The 24,775-nt window shown below is 37.9% G+C and overlaps 2 protein-coding genes across 5 annotated transcripts in view; both read right to left on the bottom strand.

The window, feature by feature from the left end:
* kcnab2a (potassium voltage-gated channel subfamily A regulatory beta subunit 2a) overlaps positions 1 to 12,588 on the bottom strand; it is a 91,678-nt gene extending 79,090 nt beyond the window's left edge. For 2 of the 4 annotated variants that reach the window (XM_079857051.1, XM_079857052.1), the window contains exons 1-2: positions 12,405 to 12,585; positions 4,856 to 4,950 (exon numbers count right to left, since the gene is read on the bottom strand). The gene's annotated coding sequence lies outside the window, so the exon portion shown is untranslated. Of the gene's footprint in view, positions 1 to 4,801; positions 4,951 to 12,404 lie in introns of all 4 variants that reach the window. The other 2 variants (XM_079857049.1, XM_079857050.1) reach the window with 2 other exon arrangements.
* A 310-nt stretch (positions 12,589 to 12,898) lies between these two features.
* park7 (parkinson protein 7) lies at positions 12,899 to 19,143 on the bottom strand. The gene is made up of 6 exons (XM_079858010.1): positions 18,945 to 19,143; positions 16,622 to 16,723; positions 16,169 to 16,228; positions 15,835 to 15,904; positions 13,864 to 13,950; positions 12,899 to 13,373 (listed from the first exon to the last, which is right to left on the bottom strand). The coding sequence occupies exons 1-6, from the start codon at positions 19,032 to 19,034 to the stop codon at positions 13,213 to 13,215; spliced, it is 570 nt and encodes a 189-aa protein (XP_079714136.1). The 5' UTR covers positions 19,035 to 19,143; the 3' UTR covers positions 12,899 to 13,212.
* Positions 19,144 to 24,775: the final 5,632 nt, after the last annotated feature.

The raw sequence follows: 24,775 nt of genomic DNA, 5'->3' as shown, positions 1-24,775 counted from the left end.
CTAGGCAAATGAGGCTGGACATAATTAACGTGCTAGTTAGGATAGAAATAAACATGCAAATGTAGGTCAGTGAAAAATTTACAAGACCCCGAACTCTAATGCAGCTGAACCGTTTGCTGTTCATTAAAGCAAATGAACCCTGTTTATCAGCCGATGCTATAGTACTGTTGTCCTTCATGTAGCCAGGGAACAGGTGGAGGGATGGTCTGCATGATGAACCCCTGGAGAGAAAGGTCTGTCTCACACTCACTCTTAAATAGGCCTGACGCGAAACTCATAGTCCCAGGGTCCAAAATTCACCCAAACAAAAGCAGTGGGAACTGAGAAAATGTACAGACCATGAATGTGTGTTTTGCATGATTTCAAACCGTTTTCCCAAACACTCCCCTGTCTTCCAGTGATTGGAAACAGTAAGTCCTTCCTCAACAACTTTCATGTAAGTAATTTAGCCAATGCTATTATGTCAGCACTTTTATAAATTAAATAAAAAATAAATGAAAGTAAATATATCTTTGTGTGTCAGTTTTTGCAACCAACTAGCAACAACAAGTATCAACTCATTAAAAAGAACAGTCAGACAAACCCCTTAAAGGGGTGATGAACTGAGAAATCAATGAACTGAGCTTTTGACATAAGAGGTCATCATACTATAAGAATATCCTGCAAGTTTCAGAACCGAAAACTTCCTTGTTAGTCCAATAAAAGCTTTTATTGACACCAGTCACAGCGGACGACAGGTTTTTCAAAGTGGGGATCTCTGACGTCAAAGGGTATCAAACCCCGCCTCCGCAGAAGAAGATGAAAGCCTACTTCAACACTGCCTGTTTAGCCCCGCCCACCGATTCGCGCATTACATGAAGCTCATTATAATACGCAAAACTGTTATCCAATCATAGCAGTGGGCGTTTACTTCCAAGTCTTCAATGAGAGATGCCCATTTAAACCGAGCGTTTCAGGATCTAGGCTCAAAACAAGGGTAGAAAATAGCCTATTACTCATTCATTTTGATGCTTTTGAATGTAAAAACCAAGCGAACGTCATAAATTAACCTCAGACAACAATATAACATTTTTTTTAAAAGCCAGTTCATGACCCCTTTAAGTTAAGAAATAATTAGTTATCATTCGTTTTTAATTATAACCTTATTTATAACTAGCCTAATTATAAACAAATTCTTAGCTTAAGGGGTTTGTTGTAACCAGGCCCAAGTCCTTCAATATGTCCTGCCTGAACTTCCCGTTTAGTTAGAAGAGACTTCAAGACAAAAAAGGAAAACTATGTAATCAGAAAGGTGCCACAAAATGTTACAACAAACATTTTGGCATCCTAAATTACTTTGAAGACATGCATCAGTGGCAGCCTGGATTTCTTTGATTTGTTCATATTGCTTTAGTCAGAAAAACAACTACAAAGTGTTCGTTTTGCAATTCCCCCCCAAAAAACCATTACTGTCACCTGGCCAAGTTTTACTCACATTTGGCACTTGGCGAGTGTCCATTTTGGACCTTGTATAGTCTATACTTAAAAATTCTTTGGCAACATTACTGGGTGGTCTAAATGACCAAAGAAACACACACACATCTACAGATGTTAATACACACCTGCGATGAAGACAGGTGTGATAAATGCCGTAGGTTACCCAGATCTGCAAATGCACACCTTCTCCCTGGTGGGACTCCCAAACACGAGTAATGCAGCAAGACAGCAGCTCTGCGTTTGCACCACAGGATGGTTAGAGAGAACTGTTAAGGCGTTCTCTCCGCGGAGAAGCTTAAATCTACATGCAGAGCTTCCCTCATGCTTGAAAACAGTCCTGTAACTATTAAGACAAATCTGCTGCAAAACAACTGCATGAAATAATTCATATCTCAAATTTGTCATCCTCTAGCATTCTCATCCACATCCATCTTTGGACAGTATCTCAGGATCACAAAAAAGACCACCATCCTGTCTTTTTTTTTTTTTTCAATTATTCTCAATGCTGAAACATGACACTGAAACATGAGATATTATTAGCCTAATTTTTAAGGCATTGTATGGTGTTTTAGTCTTAAGGCGTTTTCACACTTGAAAGTCCGCAACAAGATCCGAACCAAAGTTCATGTTTTGATACATTTTATAGACCTTATGTAGCCCTGCCCCTTTTCAGCGCTGCGCTCGTTGTCTTTTGTCTTCAGGTCTGTATTTTCACAGCGTTCTTGCGTATTTATGAATGAATGGCTCGTTTTAAAATCTTCCCGGTCTACTGACATTTGTTAAGACATCTGCTTTAAACATTACAATCCTCACGATAACTTTCATGAACTTTACATTAAGTAAATCCACTTCAAAAGCTAATTACTCTTGGACAGCAATGCCATAGAAATATACAGAGCGACCGCAAAAATGGAAGTTCAAAGACAATATTCTAAAGATGGCTGTGCCCTTGTTTCTCTGGCGCATAAGGTCTATACATTTGCTAAGTTTCGATTTGGTTTCACATTGCAATTATGCGAGCGCACTAAAGCACTTTACATGACGTACTTGCGTCTTGTCGTCATCATCTATGTGGGCTGCATCTTGACATTGATTGGTTTGTAAACGGACGTGCGTCTGACGTCAGCGTGTTGTCAATTCGGTGGGTAACTTTGACAAGAATGAAAAAAATAAAATAAAACTTTGACAAGGATGAATGAACAGACGCATATCGTTGCTATACTCTTATTATTACGGTATTACTCCCTGCAGCACCAACTATACGCGAGGCTAGTTCAAATTCGCCAAATGAACGTCCAAGTTGTGCGAACATTTTATGGTCTCCGGCAGGAGAGGAGGAGAAGACGGCAAGCAATCCTGCGGGAACCACCGGAACTTCCTGTAAATGGTCTGAAAGTCCAAACCAAACAGAAAATGCTTTCACACTAGAAACGAACCAAACCTTTGCTCAGTTAGATCCGGACCGAGACTACCTCTTTTCGTCTGACCAAATTTCGTCTGTTTGGTCCGGGGGAGGTTTCACACCTGTAATTTTGATTCGGATCAAACTGAAAAGTCAGAAAATCCGGACCAAACAAGGTAGGTGTGAAAGGGCCCTTTAGAATAGCATTGCCTTCACTTCTTAAATGCATTACAGTGATTATGTACCTAGAAATTCTTAATTTTATCTTATGTATCAGTGACATTCAAAATTCTTTACAGTTTTAAGGTTAATAAACAATATTTTATGCATATTAATCATTATGATTTTTTACATTGTTAGGGATGTGAACTACAAGGAACTGAATGATTCTAGCACTTTTCAGGATTAAATACTGATTAAGCGTTTCTGATTCCAATAAAAATAACTGGTTCACTTGAGTAATTCATTCAGGAATCTGACTATACTGGTCATCATGTATGTTTCAAAAACCATTAAAGGAGCCAAATTATCTATTTGACTATTTCTCTTGACTTTAATTGTGTTACAAATGTTCATATTATCACAGAAGTACTGGAATAAGTTCATAGTTTGGATAAAAACACTGATGTCTGCGGTAGCGATCAAAATACAGCAAATCACCATTTGAAAGTAACTTGGTGCTTTAAATAATGATTAAAACGATGGCAACCAGATGGCAACAAGTGACTGTTAAAAAATGTATTTGTCATTGAATCCTTCATTCAAGAGATTCGTTCAAAAATGCTGATTGATCCAGTAATGAAACAAGTGAAGTATTTATGAGTGAATCAAACCCATTTTTTTTTTTTTTTATAATTCAGATTAATAAAACATTTTAAATAGACTGCAGCAATTAACATTTTTGTCAGAAGCAATGGTAGATTACGTTATTTTGTTTAGTTGTTTGTTCAGAATCATGGGAGAATAGTGATCTCTGTTTGAAACAAAAAAATCGTGATTCTCAGTTTACACAGAATCGTGCAGCTCTCCTGCATAGAGGAATATAAGACAAGCATTGCTTGTAATATGTATCATTTACCATATGACAGCAGTTTATTTTGTATATTACCAAGGAAAATAGTATGTCTTATGAAAATGATGAGCTATCTGTGCATAATACATTCAAATCACTGATGCAGTTTAACACCGCAAAGTTAAAAAAACATCAGTGCTATCCCTTTTGACCAGAAAGGACTTGTAAACATGGTTGGGATAACAAAATACAAAAGAAATAGGCTTAATTTACAAAAAAAACAAGCTCTAACCTTCAAAACAAGAGACCTAGCACCTTTTTCCTCTAATGCTGTAGCTGCCATTACAAACTTACTGCACCAAATTCCTGCGACTTCCTTGCGTTTACCAGCATCGGCCCTGTGAGCGACACCGTCCACACACAACCTAACAGGAAAAGCCACTTCCTCTCTAGCAGACAGTACTCATAATACCATGACAACCATAACACATCTTCACAATATTATCTAGCACCTGCTATAATCGAAGCCGTAACAGTACACATATCATCAATGTCGGACTGCGACTGCGTTAGCCTGCATTTGTGGGCAACAGATGGGCACTGCAGCAGGTGAGAGCATGATGCTCATATTCAGCCATCAAATGCTTATTCTTCAATGAATTTCACAGATATCACTCCTTTCAAGGCACAATTTTTGATTGTTATGATGCCAAATGCTAATTTAAGCAGAAACAGCATGCATTAATCATGGAGCACAAAGGGAAACAGGCAGGAAGAATAACTCCCTGCGCAATATGGTTATGCCTCTCAACGCAGCAAGCAGATGCCGAGACAAGGAGACGAAAGACAAGGAGATTCCCTTTCGCCCGCACAGTACACGTACACACACACACACACACACACAGACTCACGCTTAAGTGGGGAGCAGGATGAGAAGGAGAGCGTCTTGTTGCTTGACTACCCACCTCTGCGATGCCTGATGCAGCGTGTCCTGCTCGGCGAGGCTGAAGAAGAGTTGGGTGTGTGCAGCCAGATTGCCTCCGCCGAGCGTCAGGAACGACTGCGAGAGAGAGAAGGAGGGGAGATGAGACGGGAATGGTGAGTGGGTTTATCCTCCACGCTACCCTGTCAATGTGTGTGCCTGTATGCCTGAGTGCATGAGTGTGCGCGTGAGAGGGGGCGGATGGAAAGGAGAGAGAGACCAAAGCAGCGAGTATGTGTGAGCAAGTCTCCCGAGACAATGCCGGAGAATAGAGACTGTGGAACACAGTAGATGCATTAAACGCAGGGTCCCTCCCTCTTACATCACTCGAACACAGCGCTCTGCACAGTCAGCGCAACATAACCATATGGAGGAACAACGGGTGCAAGGAGGAACAGAGAGAGAGAGAGAGAGAGAGAAGAAAGCAGACACAAACAAATTTAAGCTAGCATGTTTAAAATGTCTTCATATAAACCCACTGCTAAAATGTGTTTGGACAGGTAAAGGGTTCTGGAAATGGTTCTACACTCATTTCTTCACCATAATGTTGGACTTGATATTAGGTCGAAGGACACTGACTTCTCTCGAAAAAAAATTCAAAAGATAACATTAAACAGCATTTACAATGCATTTAGCTTCCATAATCGGAAATGTATCCTTGTGAAACAGAATTTGTTGGGAAAGAACATACAGTGGGACATTATTTTCTCATTAAAACTCATTATTTTAAACGCTTTTTGTAATTTTGACAGATTAAAAAAAATGGTTGTTAATTAAAATAAAAGGCATGATTTCACAGACAGGGCTTAGATTAAGCCAGGATTAGGCCTTAGTTTAATTAGGACATTTATAAGGGTGGGAATCTCTAGGCACCTCACGATTCGATTACGATTCAGAGGGCAATGAGATGACAAACGATTTTTTTCTATACAGATTTTTTTTCTTCTCACTGTGTGTGACTACTTGCTACTTTTAAAGCAAAGAATTTGTAATGATCCATAATGAATTTACTTCCAATATATTTTATTGATCAAACAAATGGAAGTGATTTGGCAATAAATGTTGCGATAGTTTGTAATTCGCTTAGCCTTTTCCGAGTTGGTTGGAAGCTTTAAAGGTTATCCTGGTTTCCACGTCAGCGCTGTTTGATCTGACATGTGTGGTTTATAACAAAATTCTGTGCCGAATTTGAATGCTCCAAATTGGATCTTGCTGCGATGTTATTAATTCTGCTGTGAATTCAAACGCTTTCACACTGGATCTCCCAGGGCTGTGTAATAACAGTGTTGTGTGATTGAGATCGGCCCACGAGTAAACCTGTTCTGAGCTCGCGTTGCGCTAAAAGTTCTGCGCAGCTCAAACGAATAGGGCGGTTTCGTTTCACTTTAGTTTCGTTAGCCGTTTGATGTTTCTCGTATGTAACAGAAGTTGCAGCTCTTATCAATTGGACAAAGTGGTGTCTCTTGTCACCCATTTGGTTGCAGTTGGGAGCCCTACTTGCATAAAGTGTGGCTCTCGTCCAGGTCCTTTTTCCCTTCAACTTCATAGTCAAAGTTACGCTAGATATTAATGCAGAGGGTGCCGGTCGGGTTTCTCGCTCAACCATCATGCGTCTCTGTTATGTGCACAGAAGATGCATGCCACAGACTGTCCAGGCACCTTTTGCGTTCTGTCAACATTACATTATCAATTAACATTTCAAAAAAATGATTTTTTAAATTTGTGATTCGATTCAGAATTGTCCACATCGCGATGCATCTAAGAATCGATTTTTCCCCCACCCCTAGACATTTAAGTAGCTTTTATAAATGTGCAATAGAAAAAAGTCAAATACTGGTGTGCATCTCGAGACAAAACAATGGCACTGACATATTTTTAGATATGTCAGTGCAAGTTGCGTTCAGTTAAAACAGCTCAAACATGCTTAAGCCTTGTCTGTGAAACCAGGGGAATTTTTTTAAACCATCCCTATTACTACTATAGCATGAAATCCCTTATAAAAATAGACTGTATCCAATGGTCCTGCCTTTCCTTTATTTCAGTTTCTGCACTATAGATAATCATCTCATTTTCCACACAGATTGTATTAGCACATGCTTTATTATGAGACGCTTGCCCGGAGCCTTGGGGACTGCAGCAACTCTAGCATTGCAAACTACTGTGTCGCTGGTCCTTGGCTCACGTCCAGTTTATTCATACTACAGCAGATCTCTATGCCACCTTTCTATTCCCATCTTTGCAGCTTGGAGACCATAAGGAAAGGAAACACCTCAACATTTAGCCGAAGCACTATGAGTGCTACGTAGAAGAGTGTAAGAATAAATGCATTCTTGAAGAAGAACACAGTAGTCTATTAAACATTCACAAATGTATGTGTATATTTTGTGTATATTTAGAATGGCCTTTTATTGTGGCCAGCCTAAGGCACACCTGTGCAATAATCATGCTGTCTAATCAGCATCTTGATATGCCACATCTGAGAGGTGGATGGATTATCTCGGCAATGGAGAAGTGCTTACTAACACAGATTTAGACAGATTTGTGAACAATATTTGAGGGAAATAGGCCTTTTGTGTACAAAGATCTTTGAGTTTAGCTCAAGCAAAATGGGGGCAAAAACAAAAGTGTTGTGTTTATAATTTTGTTCAGTGTATAAATTCAATGCTTGGTGGACAAGTTATAACATTAAAAACCAATGAGGTTTCCTTTTAAATAGAAATCCATTAGCCATCATTTTAATAGGTCCACAGGCAAAACAGCTCAAGAGGTTGTCTTCAGCCACATCAGGAAAGGAATAAATCCTTTCAAATAATTGAAATCTTTTGTTTAGTATTTTTTTTTTTTGCAATAGAACCACCACAGAAAATTCTGTAGGTTTTCCTGAAAACTATCTTTTCAGTTATACATGTGATGGAAACTTCCTTTGCCTCAGAATGTCACAAAAAAAACCCCAGCTACAATTACAACATGGGACAAGAACAAAGCTTACACATGAATGCCCTGAAGCATTTGTCAATACATTTCTCAAATAATAGCACATTGAACAACTTACACTGTTCTTTCCCTGACTCGTAGATTAAAGAGCACTTAGAAAAAGCAATAAATTGTCACAGCACCAAGCAACATCCACAGCCTTCCCACTGGGATGTGCACTGGCATTCTCGTGATGAAAAGAGATGTAGGCCTATTTCAATTCCTGCAGGACTGTGTCCATTTCTCAGCTGGAAACCAATAGTTTGAGAAAGAAATGAAGCAGGTGAGCTCATTTTCAGCAAATTGCTGTAATTCTAAGAAAGATGTTTAACACAACCTTGACCTTGAAAGGTACAACAGTAAAGTGCATGCTGGGAACGACCAAGTCATTTTTGCCCGTTATGTGTAGAGTGTTCAAAGTCCAAGTCCCTCTAGCAATAGAAATATTGGAACTAAATTTGCACAGCTAATATACAATTGCACAGCTATTATAATGATGATCATCTTACCATCTGACAGGTTTCTAATTAACCCCTGCAATTGAAAATGTCACGGAGATAAAATATGACAAATTACAGCAATCAACTATCCATAATATTTCAGAAAACACTGGATATCACATCACTCTAGGAAGCTCTACGCACATTAAGGGCATCACAAGGACAGGTGAGAGAGTATCAATGTCCCTTACACTAAGTAAAAAAAAAAAAAAAAAAAAAGTAATTTACTCTGAAGTAGCACAAACATGCTCCTTTGCTCACGCTTTGAGACACCATTAAAATAAAACCATTACACTGGATAAGTGTTTCCTATTAACTATTTAATTTCTGAAAAGAGGGTTTTATGTTTCTGAGAAGGAATAGTCAAACTATTAAACGTGTAAAATGCTGAAACCTCAAGTTTTTGTTCTATTTGGAAATCTAAAGGCACATTCACACCAAAAACAATAACTATAAAGATAAGTATAACGATAATTCCATTAGCATCCGCACCAATTCATGCTAAAGTTGTATATTCGAAGCGCGCTGCAGTTTTGTCGTCTGCTGCTTTAAATGCTCGAGCTCTTTAATGTTGAGTGGACTCTGATTGGCTGTCAGTGTTTATCAGCTGAAAAAAAAAATTCTGAAAGTGATTCCAGCGATATAGTTCCTCTGTGTTGTTAACGTCATAGTTGTTTGGACTTTCCTATTCTCAAAGAATTAGAAAGATCATTAAACTGTATAGTTATCATCCTTGATGTGAATAAGCCTTAAAGGGATAGTTCACCCAAAAGTGAAAATTCTATCATTCGGCAGACGCTTTTATCCAAAGTGACTTACATTGCATTTCAAGGTACACATTTACATTCTTATCAGTTCTTGCTTTCCCTGCTTCCCTGCGTTGCAAGCACCAACGCTCAACTGTCTGAGCTACAGGAAAGCCTAAATTTACTAATTTACTCACATAGTATGGAGAAAATAATACTATGGAAATCAACTGTTTGGTTTCCAAAATTCTTCAAAATATCTTCTTTTGTGTTCAGCAGAAGACAGAAATTCATACAGGTTTGGAACAACAAGGGTGAGTATGACACAATTAACATTTCTGAGTGAACTATCCTTTTAAGTGCTGGGCTCGTCCTAACCAACGGATATGGTTAAAAGGGAAGATCCAATCAGGGAAGTCAGTAAACGCTCCCATAATTGCATCACTGAACCAATGAATGACTCAGTCTGGCTATTAGCGCCACTCTTTGCCAGAGTCTAGCCGCCAGCTCTGTACTGTACAGCTACTCAAGCAGGAAAATGTGCCGCAAAATATGCTAATTTTCCAGAAATATCTTTGAGGAAGAGAGTGGAATTAAATGTCCATCTTTTCTAGATGAATTCACATTATTACAATGCCTCCATCATGCATTCTTCAAGGGCAATCCTCAACAATGCCAACTATGCAAGCTATTATATATCACAAACACTGTGGTACCAGCAATACTCTTTGTGCTGGATTGGTGTGCAATGTTACTCTTTTGTTTGGATGACTCCTGGCAGTACTCTCGTCCCAAATGCAGCTTGTTAAAAGATGAGTAAGACAGTGGTTTCTATTTATACACTGGTTTGCAGCGCTGCAGTGGAACGGAGCAGAGGCCCGCAAAAAAAAAAAAAAAAAGAAAGAAAAAAAAAAAGAAAAAGATGCACTTTCATGCAGCCTGTGAGGAGAACTCTTGCCTCTTTACTCACCTTCCTGTTCCTGCACTCGAGTTGAGAAAAGCACATTCACATGTGGCTTGAGGGGCGGTCTCAAATAACTGCAGCCCAGCTGAAGTGTGAAAGCAGGGGAAGCCAGTTTTAAATACTTTTTTGACAGAGCAAGTGCATTTCTCTGCCTGCCAAACAGTTTGGACTGATTGCAGTATTTTTGAAAATTAAATAAAAAAAAAAAGTGAGAATGTTCTAACTCTATACAGCATTCTATTGTAGCACCTTAAAAAAGGTTAAATTATAACTTCTAATTATATTCATCCAACCTGTGTAAAGACCATTTTCACACTACACTACCAGCAACAAAATGACCAGAACACATTCACTTTATGATTTGACTTTTCTAACTTTAGTTAGTGTGTAATGTTGCTGTTTGAGCATAAACAACATCTGCAAAGTTACAACACTCAAAGTTCAAAGCAAAGGGAGAGATTTTCTTTTTAAAAATCGCTTTTTAAGGACTACAACAAACGGCTGGTAGAGACTACACCACATTCCTCCCGGGTTAGTGACATCACTAACCCTAAAATTTACATAAACCCCGTCCCCGGAACACGATTTATAGATTATGAAGACAGAATATGCTAATCAATGACTAGAAGATTAGACATAAGCTACATAAATTCATCAACTAACCATTCAGAAATGTCCTGTTGCTTCTACATGTTGTCACTTCTTCTTGAGTCTCTCCATCATTGTCTGACTTCGGTTTGAACATAAAAGGCTAAAAGTTTTTGAAACTTAAAAGGACACAAGCTGTTGAGGCTCCGCCCCCTGTGCTGGGAGCAGCAGCTCATTTGCATTTAAAGGGACAGACACAAAAACAGTGCGTTTTTGCTCACCCTCAAAAAGAGACAATTTTAACATGCTAGATAAAAATATCTGTGAAGTATTTTGAGCTAAAACTTCACATACACACTCTGGGGACATCAGAGACTTATTTTACATTTTGTGAATAGGACATTATACCACCCCTTTAAAAGAAAGCTTCTAGCAGAATATGAGCAACTATTGCAGACAGGATGTGGCCGAATCCAGAAACTCGAAGAAAAGTAATTTTATATGCAAATTGTCAAAATGCAGAGCATCTTGTTCCAGCAACTACCAATGAGAGTGATGACATCCTTGTTGTGTGAGCGTTTGCAATCTTTTAGTATGCATTACTTCACCGCAGAATCCAACTGCATCAGGCATTGCTAGTCACCACATTATGTTGGCTGCTCATTAGCATAAAGTTGCATTTGCATAACTGTCACATCACCAGTGTCAATAATGAATCCTTATTGCAAATTCTTAATTCTCACTGAAAATTATTGATGTCTGCTTGGGTTGCTGCAAATCTCTGTCAGTGTGAACGTCTCGAGTGCATTTCAGAAAGCTTAATTCAAGTCTGCTCAAAAATCCAGGTATATCACGTAAGCAAATGCGCAAAACTCTCCTCAATATCCTTGAATGCATTCCTATAGTTCAAAACAGTAGCGTTAGACACCAAGGTCATTGGTTCGATTCCTAGGGAAGGCATGCATCCTTGAATGTAATCTAGGCCCAAGTCACTTTGTACAAAAGCCGGCAAATGTATAAATGTAGCCTAAATGGTTAATATGTGCATATGTTTTCTAATGCAGTTCCCTCATACAAAAAACAAACAAACACCATGATAACCATAATTTCCACCAAAACACCATAACACAGTGTTTGTTATTTTAATTAAACTAACTTTAGCCAATTATATTATTATTATCATCATAATATTATTAGCCTATTGACTATTAGCCAATGACATCGAACATAAAAAATGAACTAAATTAAATATTCTAACGCTATAATGTTTTACAGTAGTAACAGTAAAAAAGGTGTTTTAGAGTAAACTATAGTAACCATGGTAAATACTGGTAAAGGGTGATGCGAAGGATATTCTACAAAACCCATTTCTACTTCGAGTATAAATCACATTTAAAAGATGGTAAACAAAAAGCTGGCATGTTTTTAGTATTGTTATTATTATTATTATAATATGGAAGCAGATGCTGATCCCGCAGATCCCAGATGCTGTTCATCAAAATCAAAACCAAAATCAAACCTCTCTGAGACGATACACCAGCTAAATAGAAGGCGAATAGTAAAATAGGCTACAACAGAAAGTATCGTTTCCGAACTTTATAAGCTGTAGCCTGACATAAAGTCCTCATATAAGTTACATGCATAGATAACGGCAGTTTAACGTCATGAAACATTCAGCGATTTACCGCAGCAAAAAAGTATCTAGTCGTGATTTTTCTTGCATAACAGACGTTAAACATGGATATCATATCTTATTCTTACCTTGCAGAGGGATAAGGGTTCATTAAATGTGCCGTTTTTTCGATTTTCACCTTTAAAAACTGCTTTTTATGGGATGTCGCGCGTTCGTTCAGTCAGAGTGACGTTGGTCAAGATGCAACGAATGACTTTTTTTTCCTGCCGCTTTCACAATCTCGCCACGCGCTACAAAAGAAACACTCGCGCTGCGCAAGGACGCTCCTATTGGCTGGTTGAGACGCACCGCGACAAGACAGCGGCGGTTGATTGGTTGGCCTTGCAGTACGTCACTGGAAATATGTTACAAGCGACCAATAGTTATGAAGGCCTGATCAATACACTATCCTCAAACTATGCGGTGCATTAAAGACGAATAGATTAAATATTTTAATATTTTTTAAAAAAAATGCACACACACACACACACACATATATCTTAGCTGTTGTGGCGTCAAAACACTCAAGATTTTAACAGGCAACATAGATCTATTAATGTTAAATGTAGAAGTTGAGACTTCGTGAGTTTAATGCACTATCCTTTATTCTGGTACAGAAGTTTACAAGTGCAAAGCAAGAAAACTAGGAATCTGACAGAAAGCTCCAAAAAATTTTTTACTTTAATTGCCATTTAGATAATCTATGGCCAATCTCCAATAATTCTCTTCAAATATGTTTGTTTAAGCAATTTCATTAAATATTAATTTTTCTATGCATCAGAAAAAAAAAAAAAAAATCACATCCTAAGCCAATTAAAGTAAACTCCCTTTCATATTGGCAGAGCAGCACAATTGTAAAAGCAACTTTAAACAGTGCGGATCTTCACAGTCTGATGATTAGTCTTTCAGGATGAGCGGGGCTTTGACTTGGGCAGCGACGTCTGCACCCATGAGCTCCTCCACTATAGTCAAGGCAAACTCAAAGCTGGTGCCTGGCCCTCTGCTGGTGATCACGTTTCCATCCTTCTGAACTCGAGCCTCTGAATATTTATAATGATCTAGAAGAAGAACACAAAATAATTCATATGGCTAAAGATATCACCACAGTCTACAAGTACAAACTTTGTTCTCCTGCTGCAAAATACTTTGGCTGTTTGTCTGCATGAGATGCCATACTACTTTTACATTGAATATAGTTTGTAAACTGTGCACTGTTTTAAGTATGCACAGAAATCCTGGATGACCAACAGCATTTATAGATATATGCAGTAGCCTACATAATATTATATAGGCTACATATCACAATGCAATAAACTGTTTGCCCATAGATTTCCAGTAAGATGATCAGTGCATATTATGCATTAAGTTCACCCACTGTTACTTAACTTATAATTTTCCAACACTTGTCATTGTGCGGTTCCCTACAGCACCCTCTGTTGGATGTTGATCTTGTGATCTTTTCCATGACATGCCTTTCCAAGTATGCACGTTTCCATCACTGACATCAATGCTTGTGAGAAAATGACTAGGTATACATAGAGACATTACCTCCAGCCATCATCTTGTCCTTGGCACCTGGATGAGTGGTAACTGTGCTGCCATATGCAATACCGTGAGCCAAAAGTGCCGTCGGGCCTGCAACAGGTCAAAAAATGATAAAAAGTTAGATAATCACTACAGTTTTCTCTTAAAAGTGGGAAATAATGAAGTAAATAATTATCCTGTTATTCTTATTTTGATTTTGATTTGATGTGATTTTTTTTTTTTTTTTTTTTTTGGGTGGTGTTGCTGAAAATCTGTCTGAAGTCATGATTTAGTGTTCAGTGCCTGTGAGGGGCAAAGTGACTTTAACATGGTGTTCATCATACCACCATCAGCCAAACATCAAAATATTATTATCCAAAATTAACCAGGTATACAATTTCCATCTAATTCTGCAATCCGCAATGGAAGAACGAACGGAAGGAAGTAAAAATAGGGTCTAAAAATAACAACAGCCGAATTTGCAGCCCTGACTGTGCACTAAGCTCATCTGAACATTAATGAAAAGAGAGCTCTTAACTATTGATTGTGCACTTTGGCAGACGCCCAGTGCGGTCTAGTGATTACACTTTCTCTGGCAGGACGTCTGCTGACCGATCTGACCCTGGCATCTACTGTTACAGGTCTTGCTTGTCAGAAGCTCAGTGCACAAAAGGAAATAAAAGACAGGCAGGTATAATAGACCTTTATGTCCCAATCACAGTCTCAAAGGCTATCAAAGCCTCACTACATGGAACATACAGCATTTGAATAGTCAAAATGTCACGTTCAGGGTTATTATCGTTAACTAAAGCTAAAATCATATTATATTTTTATAATACACTTATAATCATAAAAATATTTTTCATTCCTTGAATGAAAAAGATCCATCAAATAAAATAATCCATCAAATAAAATAAAAAAAAATGAAGAAAAAAAACAAACCACTGGGCATTTATGGCATTGCAACATAATATATTTTTGTTCCCAAAATATAAAAAAAGGACGAAGAGCCTATGTCCTCGAAACGTTACCACTTGTGTGTGTGTCTATCATTACATTTTTCATATTTTTTGAGCAGTGGTGTGCTGACTTTTTTTCCTTTTTTATTAATTTCCTTGTTGAGCACCAAATTTGAGCAACATATTGCTTTGCTGTGGATGTGCGTGCTTTGGATCTGATTTTACTTTGTTCCCAACATATAACAATCATTTATGTGGATATATGTGTGTGTGTGTGTGTGTGTGTAATATAGAAGTTTAGTTTGCCAACTATTAGGAGTACACTAGCATACAGTATATAAAGGTTACACAGATGGACTGAAGCTAACAAACTTGGATGCAGATTTCAAATTAGACAGAGTAATTACCAGAGAAATTGTGTCTGCTAATTTAATCTTGACAACGTAATCATGCATTCTGAATTCCCGAATATATAGACTCCATTTTAAAGGTATTCCACGGCACTAAAAGAAGCCGTTTCCTGTTCAGTACAGATCTCTTCAGGGACATCTGCCGTTTTCTGGGACGCCTTCCACTCTCCTGCGCTCTCTACGGCCACATGGGCTCACTGTCCTCATTCACCACGTCCTTCACAAGCCCTTGAACAGCCGATAGCACACGTCTCGGTGTTCAATACGCTTCCAAATGAAGATGGACGTGCTTAATACCGCCAATTATTACAACTCATTATCCTCATAATTTGTATTTCAGATTTTTAGTTTTACAGATCGGCAGTCATAATTATAATCCACTGAGCTGTGAGCATCATATTGACATAGATATGTGGCACAGAAATCTTCCAGAAATTATCCAGACGGTTCAGGTGTACAAACGGGGGCAAAGGCCCTCAGGGAAATTCACACTGGAGGGAAAGGGTAATATACGACTTCTCTTCCCGACATTTTGCATAATGGAGCAGCACTGAAACAGTTGAAATAAATGATGTTAATTCAGGGAAAGGTTAATGTGCGCACAGAGGTCACGATGTGAAGATTACCTGCACAGATTGCAGCGATCAGACCCTTCCTGCCCTCCTGGTCCTTCAACACCTCTTTCACAGCGGGAGACTACAAAACACGCACGCACACACACACATAACATGCATTACTGAAATCACTGTCACACTGTCACAACACCTCTTGAATTTACATGATTATGCAATGTTTGCATTTCACAATACGTCCGCATTTCTAACCTCAGCAGATGACTCAAAGATGTTATCTGTTTATTTGAGGGACACGGCATAATGTCATGCAAGATGTGCATGGCGTAAAACTCTCCTATGGAATCCGTTCAACCGTTAAATACACATAATTAAAATGTATTTGTACCTCAGAAAGGTTCTGAGCTCCAAGCAAACCTCCAGGCAGAAGCACGACATCATATGGACCCTGTCAGAAAAATGACATGCATCTGCATTAGGCGGAAAACCAGGAACGTTTTCCTTATCAAGATTTTGTTATATAGCTGATGTGCATTTGTACATGTCAAGGGTAAACTGAAAATGTTTTAAGAAAGTCTAGTTTAAATCAAGTTATAACAATTTAAATTAAATTTGAATGGTAACCAGTGGTATGGTTTTACTGGCAATGCATTATTTATCCAGTAGATGGAGACAACACTCCATTCATCTTCTTCTTCATCTTCATCTTCAACTTCATTCAGCCCAAATCAGTTCACAGAAGAATAGAGATTCAGACTGATATTGAATTTAGAAGAACAGCAGCTACTTATGATGATCTCTAGCCAACTTTGAAGTTATGGGGACCAAGCTAAAGCCGAACCTGTTTGCGGGCGTCCTCCAGACTGGAGTCGGGACAGATCATGACCTCACGGCTGCATTGCACTGGCTCTTTACCCGCCAGACCTGCCACAGTAACAGCAATCTGAGAGAGAGAGATGAGGGCATATCTGTGTAATAGCTGGCAGTTGACAAAATCATACATCTAAAGCCAAACCTAATTGTGAAATTTGTTTAAGATTGAATGATGTATAAATAAGAGATTTTATGTCTCAGCTTTTCTTAATCAGTATATTTTTACATTTGAAACTAATGTGAAACTTTTTCTTTGTTATAATATAATATGCAAGTTTACAGGCATATTTAGTTTCTTCTAGAATGATCATTTTTATAAAGCTTGTATATTTAAGTTCAGTAATTTCACTTAAATGACAATTAATAGGTAATTTGCAATGCCATTTAAGTGAAATTACTGAACTTAAATATACAAGCTTGATAAAAATGAGCATTCTAGAAGAAAATTTCAGATGGCACTTAGAGGCTTTTGCATCTGAACTCTTCATATTATATATATATATATATATATATATATACACACACACAAATATACATAGATAGATAGATAGATAGATAGATAGATAGATAGATAGATAGATAGATAGATAGATAGATAGATAGATAGATAGATAGATAGATAGATAGATATGAAATAGTGTTTAAAATGTAATTTATTCCTGTGATCAAAGCATTTTTTTATGCAATTTTAGCATCATTACTCCAGTCTTCAGTGCATAGGCGTAATTCTATGGGGGGACAGGGGGACACGTCCCCCCCAATATTCAAAGAAGGACAATTTGTCCCCCCCAATATTTGATCATACTGTATGATTATGCGGGCGATATCGATGTGACTGCAAATACGTCTTTCTTTCGAGCTCCGAAAATATAAAATCCCGGCCGGTCCATTTCCCAAATTCATTCGACTGGCCTTACACTATACATTAACAAAACCTATTTCTCCTGAAATCCATGTCATGTTTTCCCTATACCTTTAGTAGCTCGTGCACCGTCAGTGATTTAGGAAAAACCAAACAGAAGAAGAGTTAGGAGCGCGAAATCTGACAGACATTTGGCCATACCTGTCAACACTCCCGTTTTTCCCGGGTTTCTCCCGTTTTTTAGCCCTATCTCCCGGACCCCTCCCGGTTTGTTATTTCTCCCGGGAAACTCCCATAATTTGCATGGCCCAAACTGAGTAAAGCCTCTGTTTAGGCTATTAAGGAAATATAATTTTGGCAAAAGAAGAACTTTTATTTTAAATAAATGTTCATTTTAAATCAGCCTATGTCAGTGTGATATGTTACCATATTATCAGAGCCCGCCATATTAGACATTCTCTGATATTATCATGCTTAACACTAAGAATTTGAATAATTGTAATGTGATGATCAGATGCAGATATCTAAATCAGAGAATATCATAGGTTCGGGCGGTTTGCGGGTGGATTATTTATTTTTAACAGTGGATTCGGGTGACTCAAAGTGCACCAGATTAATGAACTTACCTTTAAAATGTACAAAATTTTCTTCCGGGGGAGCAAGCCCCCGGTCCCCCCTAGAAGTACCAAGTACACTTAACAGCATGACTGTTGTATGCTGGTAAGTGTTCGGACTCTGACTTTTATTTTATTTTGATTAAAAAAATGTGTGCATGGGCCAACACAAAAAGTCCCACAGCTGTCCCCCCCAATGTGTGATTGACAATTTCGCCCTTGCTTCAGTGTCACATGATCCTTCAGAAACATTCTAATATGATGATTTGCTGCTCAAGAAACACTTCTGATTATTATTAATGTTAAAAACAGTTATGCTGCTTAATATATTTGAGCAAACTATGATATGTTTTTTCCAGGATTCTTGAAAAAGTTCAAAAGAACAGCTTTTTTTTTTTTTAAATAAAAATCTTGTCTAACATAACAAATGTCTTTACTGTCAGTCTTGATCAATGTAATGCATCCTTGCATTAAGTTTCACCTTCTACCAAAAAAGTACTTATAAAATCTGATTATGTAATAATGTCACAGTCCAGCTGACTCTCTGCAAACTTTGGCATTTACACAGTGGCAGCTCAGAGTCTGGCAGCTGTGTGTGTGTGTGTGTGTGTGTGTGTGTGTGTGTGTGTGTGTGTGACCATATACAGTTGCACATGAGCAATATCCATGCAAAAGAAACACCTGATCACTGCATTCGCTCAACAAAGAACACCGCAAAAAATGAAGAGCATGCATAATATATAACTAGATGCCCACAGACATGCATTCAGTGGCACTCAATATAACATGTGTGTGTTTGTGTGTGTTGTACAGACCCCCGCTCTGCGCATGACATCCACCGGGATCACCGTCTCCATCTCCTCCGCTCCCTTCGCCAGAATCACTAGAGCTCTTTTCCCGGCCATTGCTGTGAGTCCGAGGGCCTGTGTCTGTCTGCAATGCAATATAACCCCACTCACGTATCACACATTTATTATAAAATGTGTTTCCGGGTCTAGTTCCTTGTGGGGAACTACCAGGCAAAATAAAAGTCCTCTTATATTCTTCTTGAATATACAGTTAGTGCATTCATTTATTATATTCTTACGTTTAATCATGTACTTTATATTATTGTCAAAATAGAATCATGCGTATTAAATCACAAAGAAAAAAAAGCTTTATTTATTTTTATTTTACAATAAAAGAGTAATTATAACAAAATAGAATGTATCAGCATCTGAGGGGTGAAAATCAATTTTATTAGAAAAAGTCACCATATAGATGGATGAAAATGTAGGCCCATTAACCTAAATATACCCTAAAATGCATAGTGTTCACTACAGATATATTTTCAGTTATGGAAGGAAAACTAGAACAATAACGACAGATCAATAGTACCTGAATAAAAGGGTTCCTTGTGTATTTTATATCTGTTTGGATCTCCTGGGAAAAAAATATAGAGGTGGATATTCTTAACTTTTTAACTACAGGGGACTATATCACAGTAATGTTACATTTGAAGAGTTTCACTTGGGTTAAAGGGTTAGTTCAACCAAAAATGAAAATTTGTCATTACTTAGCCTACTCTCCCTCAAGTTGTTCCAAACCTGTATGAATTTCTTTCTTCTGCTGAACACACAAAGAAAAAGATACTTTGAATAATGTTGACAGTTTACAGCACTCATTGACTTCCATAGTATGGGAAAAAAATACCATGAAGTCTTTGGGTGCCGTAAACCATCCCTTTAATGTTTGTTTATTTATTTAAACTTAAAATAGCATAAGTAAATGTTATTTGCTTTTAAAATGGTAAAACATCACTGTTAAAAGCCAGTGCATGTATTTTTTGGAGAAATGCAGCTCTTGAGCCACTAGAGGACGCTATAGACCATTGTATTTGTGACTGCATTCAGTGTCATCATCACCTATGAGCAACAAAAATGTTGACACCAGATGCAAATTTCCAATCATTTCAAAAGAATTGTATCATGAATGTGTTGATTTTAATGAGATGTAGATGAAGGTTGGACTGTTCCAACGCCCAGTGCAAAAATATCTAAATCCTACACCCTAAAAAGAAGTACAAGTCTCAAGCTGTTACAGAAAAAGCATCTGGAGATTCATATTTGGACCATGATATATAATGCATCAGTCAGAAGGACACACACACTGCGCAGGGTCCTGGCTGAGGCCTGTTTGTTGCGTGCCTGTGTGCAAATCCAGCAGGCAGTGGTGATTACCAGCATATGCAACTGGGATCAACTGAGCTCACCCTACATAGTAGCACTAGCTTATTTTCCCTCTTTATTTAATTATTTCCCCAGCTCTTTACCCAAGATGTGTATAGTGTGCCTGTGCTGTAAATACAAAATGGCAATTAAAGTTGTTTGTAAAGCAGGTGACCCTGGTATCCTGAGGGATTAGGCTTTGAAACACTGGCGATGTGGAGTCTCCCGCTGAACCATCTGTGCACAATCCTCAACATACTCTCTGCTGGCAGCCGCTCGCGCTGGTTAAGATGCACTGACACATTCTCAAGACAAAAGAGAACATCCTTGAGTTTGGACTCAACACAGCTTCTGCTGTCGCCTTGTAAAAGCGGCCTAGCAGAGTTATGCGTGCTTATGCTGGGTTTGGAGTTTAATTGTTCTCCCTGAAAATAAGGGTTATTGCACCAAAACAGTCTTAATTTAGTGTCCATGACTACTTTCAATCTCTCTGATTTTACAGTTAAGACTTCTATATGTAAATGACATCTGTTATGACTGGCTCCTCATACCGGTCGAGCTTCTCATCCAGAGTTGATAATGCTTTTATTCAGCAAGGACGCATTAAATTGATCAAAAGTGACAGTAAAGACATTTATAATGTTACAAAAGATTTCTGTTTCAAATAAATGCTGTTCTTTTTAACCTTAAAAATATTCTTGAAAAAAAAATAGTTTCTACAAAACACTGATAATGATGAAAAAAAAAAAAAAAAAAAAAAAAAAAAAAAAAAATATATATATATATATATATATATATATATATATATATATATATATATATATATTTATTTATTTATTTATTTATTTATTTATTTATTTTTTTTCTTGAGCAGCAAATCAGCATATTAGAAAAATTTCTGAAGGATCATGTGACACTGAAGACTGGAATAATGCTAGCTTTGATTACAGGAATAAATTACATTTCAAAATATATTAAAATAGAAAGTTGTTATTTTAAATTGTTATAATATTTCACAATATTACTGTTTTTGATCAAGTAAATGCAGCATTGGCGAGATTTCTTTCAAATACAGTAAAAAATCCAACTGACCCCAAACTTTTGAACCATATGTGTTTATGTTTCAATAACTATTCAAAAGTGTGTTTCAGTGATAATTAGCCAATTCTTGCTTTCAAAATATGGACTGGAGAGAAAGTTTTGAAATTAAACATTCATGTCAGAGTGATTTTATTTACAACAATTTGCAACAAAACTACATTTCCCATCAGTCTCTGTGGCAGCAGGGGAAGGATGAAATACAATCATCTAAAATATCAATTAAACACCTAATCATATTTACATTTAGTCATTTAGCAGACGCTTTTATCCAAAGCGACTTACAAATTAGGACTAAATTAAGCGAGTCATCATGAAGAGGCAAAAACAACGCAAGAAGTGCTCAAAATACAAAGTTCGGGCATTATTCAGAGTAGCAGAAGCCCGCCCGATAAGTGAGGTTTTAAAGGGAAAGGGAAGGTTTTTTTATATACTTTGCTCTTCATTATGGTGGCACTAATGCTAAAAAAACGTTCTGTGTTGGTCAGCAAGTGAAAAAAGAGAGAATCAAATATAAAATTACACAGGACAGAAACCAAAAAATAGAGGCCTTGGTGATGTCAGCAGAAAAGGAAAGTCTCTTCAGACTTTTCTTCGGCATCACATGCATATGAATCGTGCAGTAAAGTCCAAGAACACACATTTAGAAAGCAGAGCCAGTTTAATGTTGACTTTTAGTTTAACGCATAATCTGTTTAAACAACTCTGCTTTTCTCTTCTCTGATTTACAACTCAACAAGCATGTCATCAGGCTGCAAAGACGTAACTTTTCAATCGAGGTTCAGTCAAGGAGCAGAAAGGAAATGTGAGCAGATTAAAACTTCCACATTCAGTCTGTTTCCAGTTAGCCGTGTGTGGACTTCAGGAAGAAGTCGAGGAAGCTCGAAATGGTGCGTCGCTGGCACTCTCGAAAACCTCCCAGAGTCATGTCCCACAAACACACAGCTTAAGAGGAGTAATGCAAAACACATTTACTGTAGAACAAGGGATGAGAACAAGTGTGCTGGGCCTTTCATCTGGGTTTGGCAGCAAACACAGCTCTTCTGATATAGCGGTCTGATACGTTCCTACTCATCTGCGATGAGATCGTCTGACTGACGCAGGAGCGTAAGGGCCCTTCGTGCAATTAAAGGAACATGCTTTATTATCTGCCAGACCCTCTGCAGACTGAAGCTTTATCTAACGCTGCGCAGAGGTTCCCGCTCAAACCTCAGGGGCTTCTGGAATGTTCCCACTGGGGATTCTTTAATACTGAGGATTTTTTCTTCCTTTAAAGAAGGCAACCAACAGATGCAAGAAGTCAGGGAATCCCACAAATTCTTGTTTGTCACTGAGTAATCCTGTTACCAGCCCTGTGAATATGAAACGGTGTAAACATGAAAATAAACACTTTCTTTTTTGCCTTTTTATTTATTTATTTATTTATTTATTCCAGAGGGGTGAGCATGCACAAGAAGACCGTGCTTCTATAGGAGACAGACCTGTGTGACATCTGCATCAGACGGCGGAGGAATACACACAATGTTAGCTTATCTCAGGCTGCTAAAGTGCACGTAACTTTTCAATTGCATATCATAAGTACATATTTACATGTTCATATTTACAGATCAAAATAGCTCACTCATTTTCCTGAACATTTTTACTCATTGCAACCAATGCTTGGGCATCCATACACATCCTAATGGCCCAGGTTTATATACAGTACATGAGTAAATATTTACATTTTCTTAACATATTTTCTCATCCCAACCATAAGCACATATTTTAAAAATAGATTTACTCAATGCAACCATAATGATAGTGTGTACTGGGTGGTTACCAGGGCATTGCTGCACAAATGTTTTTATGACGTTCTGGCTCGATTTGGGGAATCATGCATAACACAAATGCTTCAAAGTTAAAAACTTTAATATTAAACCATTTTAATCCTATAGGCTTTTCATTTAAGGATGTTGAGGTCTGCACAGACACCAGACAATAAAATGTGATTTGGTAACATGCATGTAACTTTTTTACGCGCAGATGTTTTACATCATTACTTCTTGAGGTATATGTCATTGATTTTTTTTATTAGTGATGATTGACTTACAAACACTGCAAACTTTTCTGTCATATCTACCAGGTGAATGATTTAATTTGCAGTAATCATAATGAACAATAATGTTGTCAGTCTAAAAGATGCACACAATAATTTGTGACATTCATTGCCATTTACCATTAAGAGCTTTGAGTCCATTTTTCTTCAAAGCAGTCAAAGTCAGCTTAGATAAAGTGCATTGCATTAACACCTGGTATCTTAGTTGTCTGTCCGTCCCATGCATATATGTTAATATGCCTTTCTAACACACACACACATGACATGATTTCAAATGCATGTGCTGCTCCCAGGCCATGGGTGCACGGAGATACGTGCGCGGCCTGTAGACTGCAATACTCCCAGTGGGATTTGAAGGTTCCACTCTCCTTTTGCTTTCATTAGCTCATAATAACACACAGGGCCTATCTTCAAACACAGCACGCTGATGACATGCAGACCTGAAGCAGGGCCCTATGGGGGCCAGCGCTCCGAGGTGGGTGTAACAAATACGGGGATTATTAGAGTGTAGAGCGGCTGGCGCTGGTGCCCACCAGCTGAGCCCATCCTCGGCTTATCTTCACAAACGTGGCCCTCCGGTTCAGACAGCTTGAGGTGTAGAATATGCCAGGGCTTTTGCTTGAGCACCTATTTAATGATTTTCTATTGATTTTTAGGGGCAATAGTGAGTGGGATAATCCACAGCTACGGGGAGAACATGCCACTAATTGCACAAGAGTACATATCTATAAGTCGCCAGGAACGTTTCTGTGATTTGTCACTTCATTAAAAAAGTTTTATTGAAAAATGTACAGCTAGGGAAATGCAAATGAGATATTTTTTTGAAATTTAAAACGGAATTTGGCTTCAGTGTGGCCTCTTGAGAAAAACACCTGATCTCTCCTCTGGAGTCTCGAAAAGAGCTCAGATAAACTCAGTATGACATGAGATCTCAATACAAACAGCAAAATATTCAGACTTCATTATCTGAGCTTTTCCATCCACATCAATAAGCTAAAACGTGCATTGCTATTGATCACACTTCTAAGACATTGTTGAGAATATCATATTTAACTTTTGTGGCTCATATGATACAGGAGGAGAATATGAATCTCATACTTGAGGAGGAAAAAACAGCTTAGCTTTATTCAGAGGCCCAAACTGAGCAAAAATATGCAATTTGGTGCTTATGCTGATATTTATAAGACCAAAAAGTAAGATGAAATTCTGATCGCTTGTAATGTACTGTAACTCAGTGTGTATAGCA

Source organism: Squalius cephalus (assembly GCF_949319135.1).
Source record: "Squalius cephalus genome assembly, chromosome: 22".
NCBI classification, from domain to species: domain Eukaryota; kingdom Metazoa; phylum Chordata; class Actinopteri; order Cypriniformes; family Leuciscidae; genus Squalius; species Squalius cephalus.
This window is presented reverse-complemented; position numbering and strand designations above follow the sequence as displayed.

Coding starts and splice junctions, on each gene's coding strand:
- park7 (XM_079858010.1), bottom strand. CDS start 19,034: ATGGCCGGGAAAAGAGCTCTAGTGATTCTGGCGAAGGGAGCGGAGGAG. Junction 16,724..18,944: donor ATGTCATGCGCAGAGCGGGG/GTCTGTACAACA, acceptor TCTCTCTCTCAG/ATTGCTGTTACTGTGGCAGG. Junction 13,951..15,834: donor GATCGCTGCAATCTGTGCAG/GTAATCTTCACA, acceptor GACCTGTTGCAG/GCCCGACGGCACTTTTGGCT.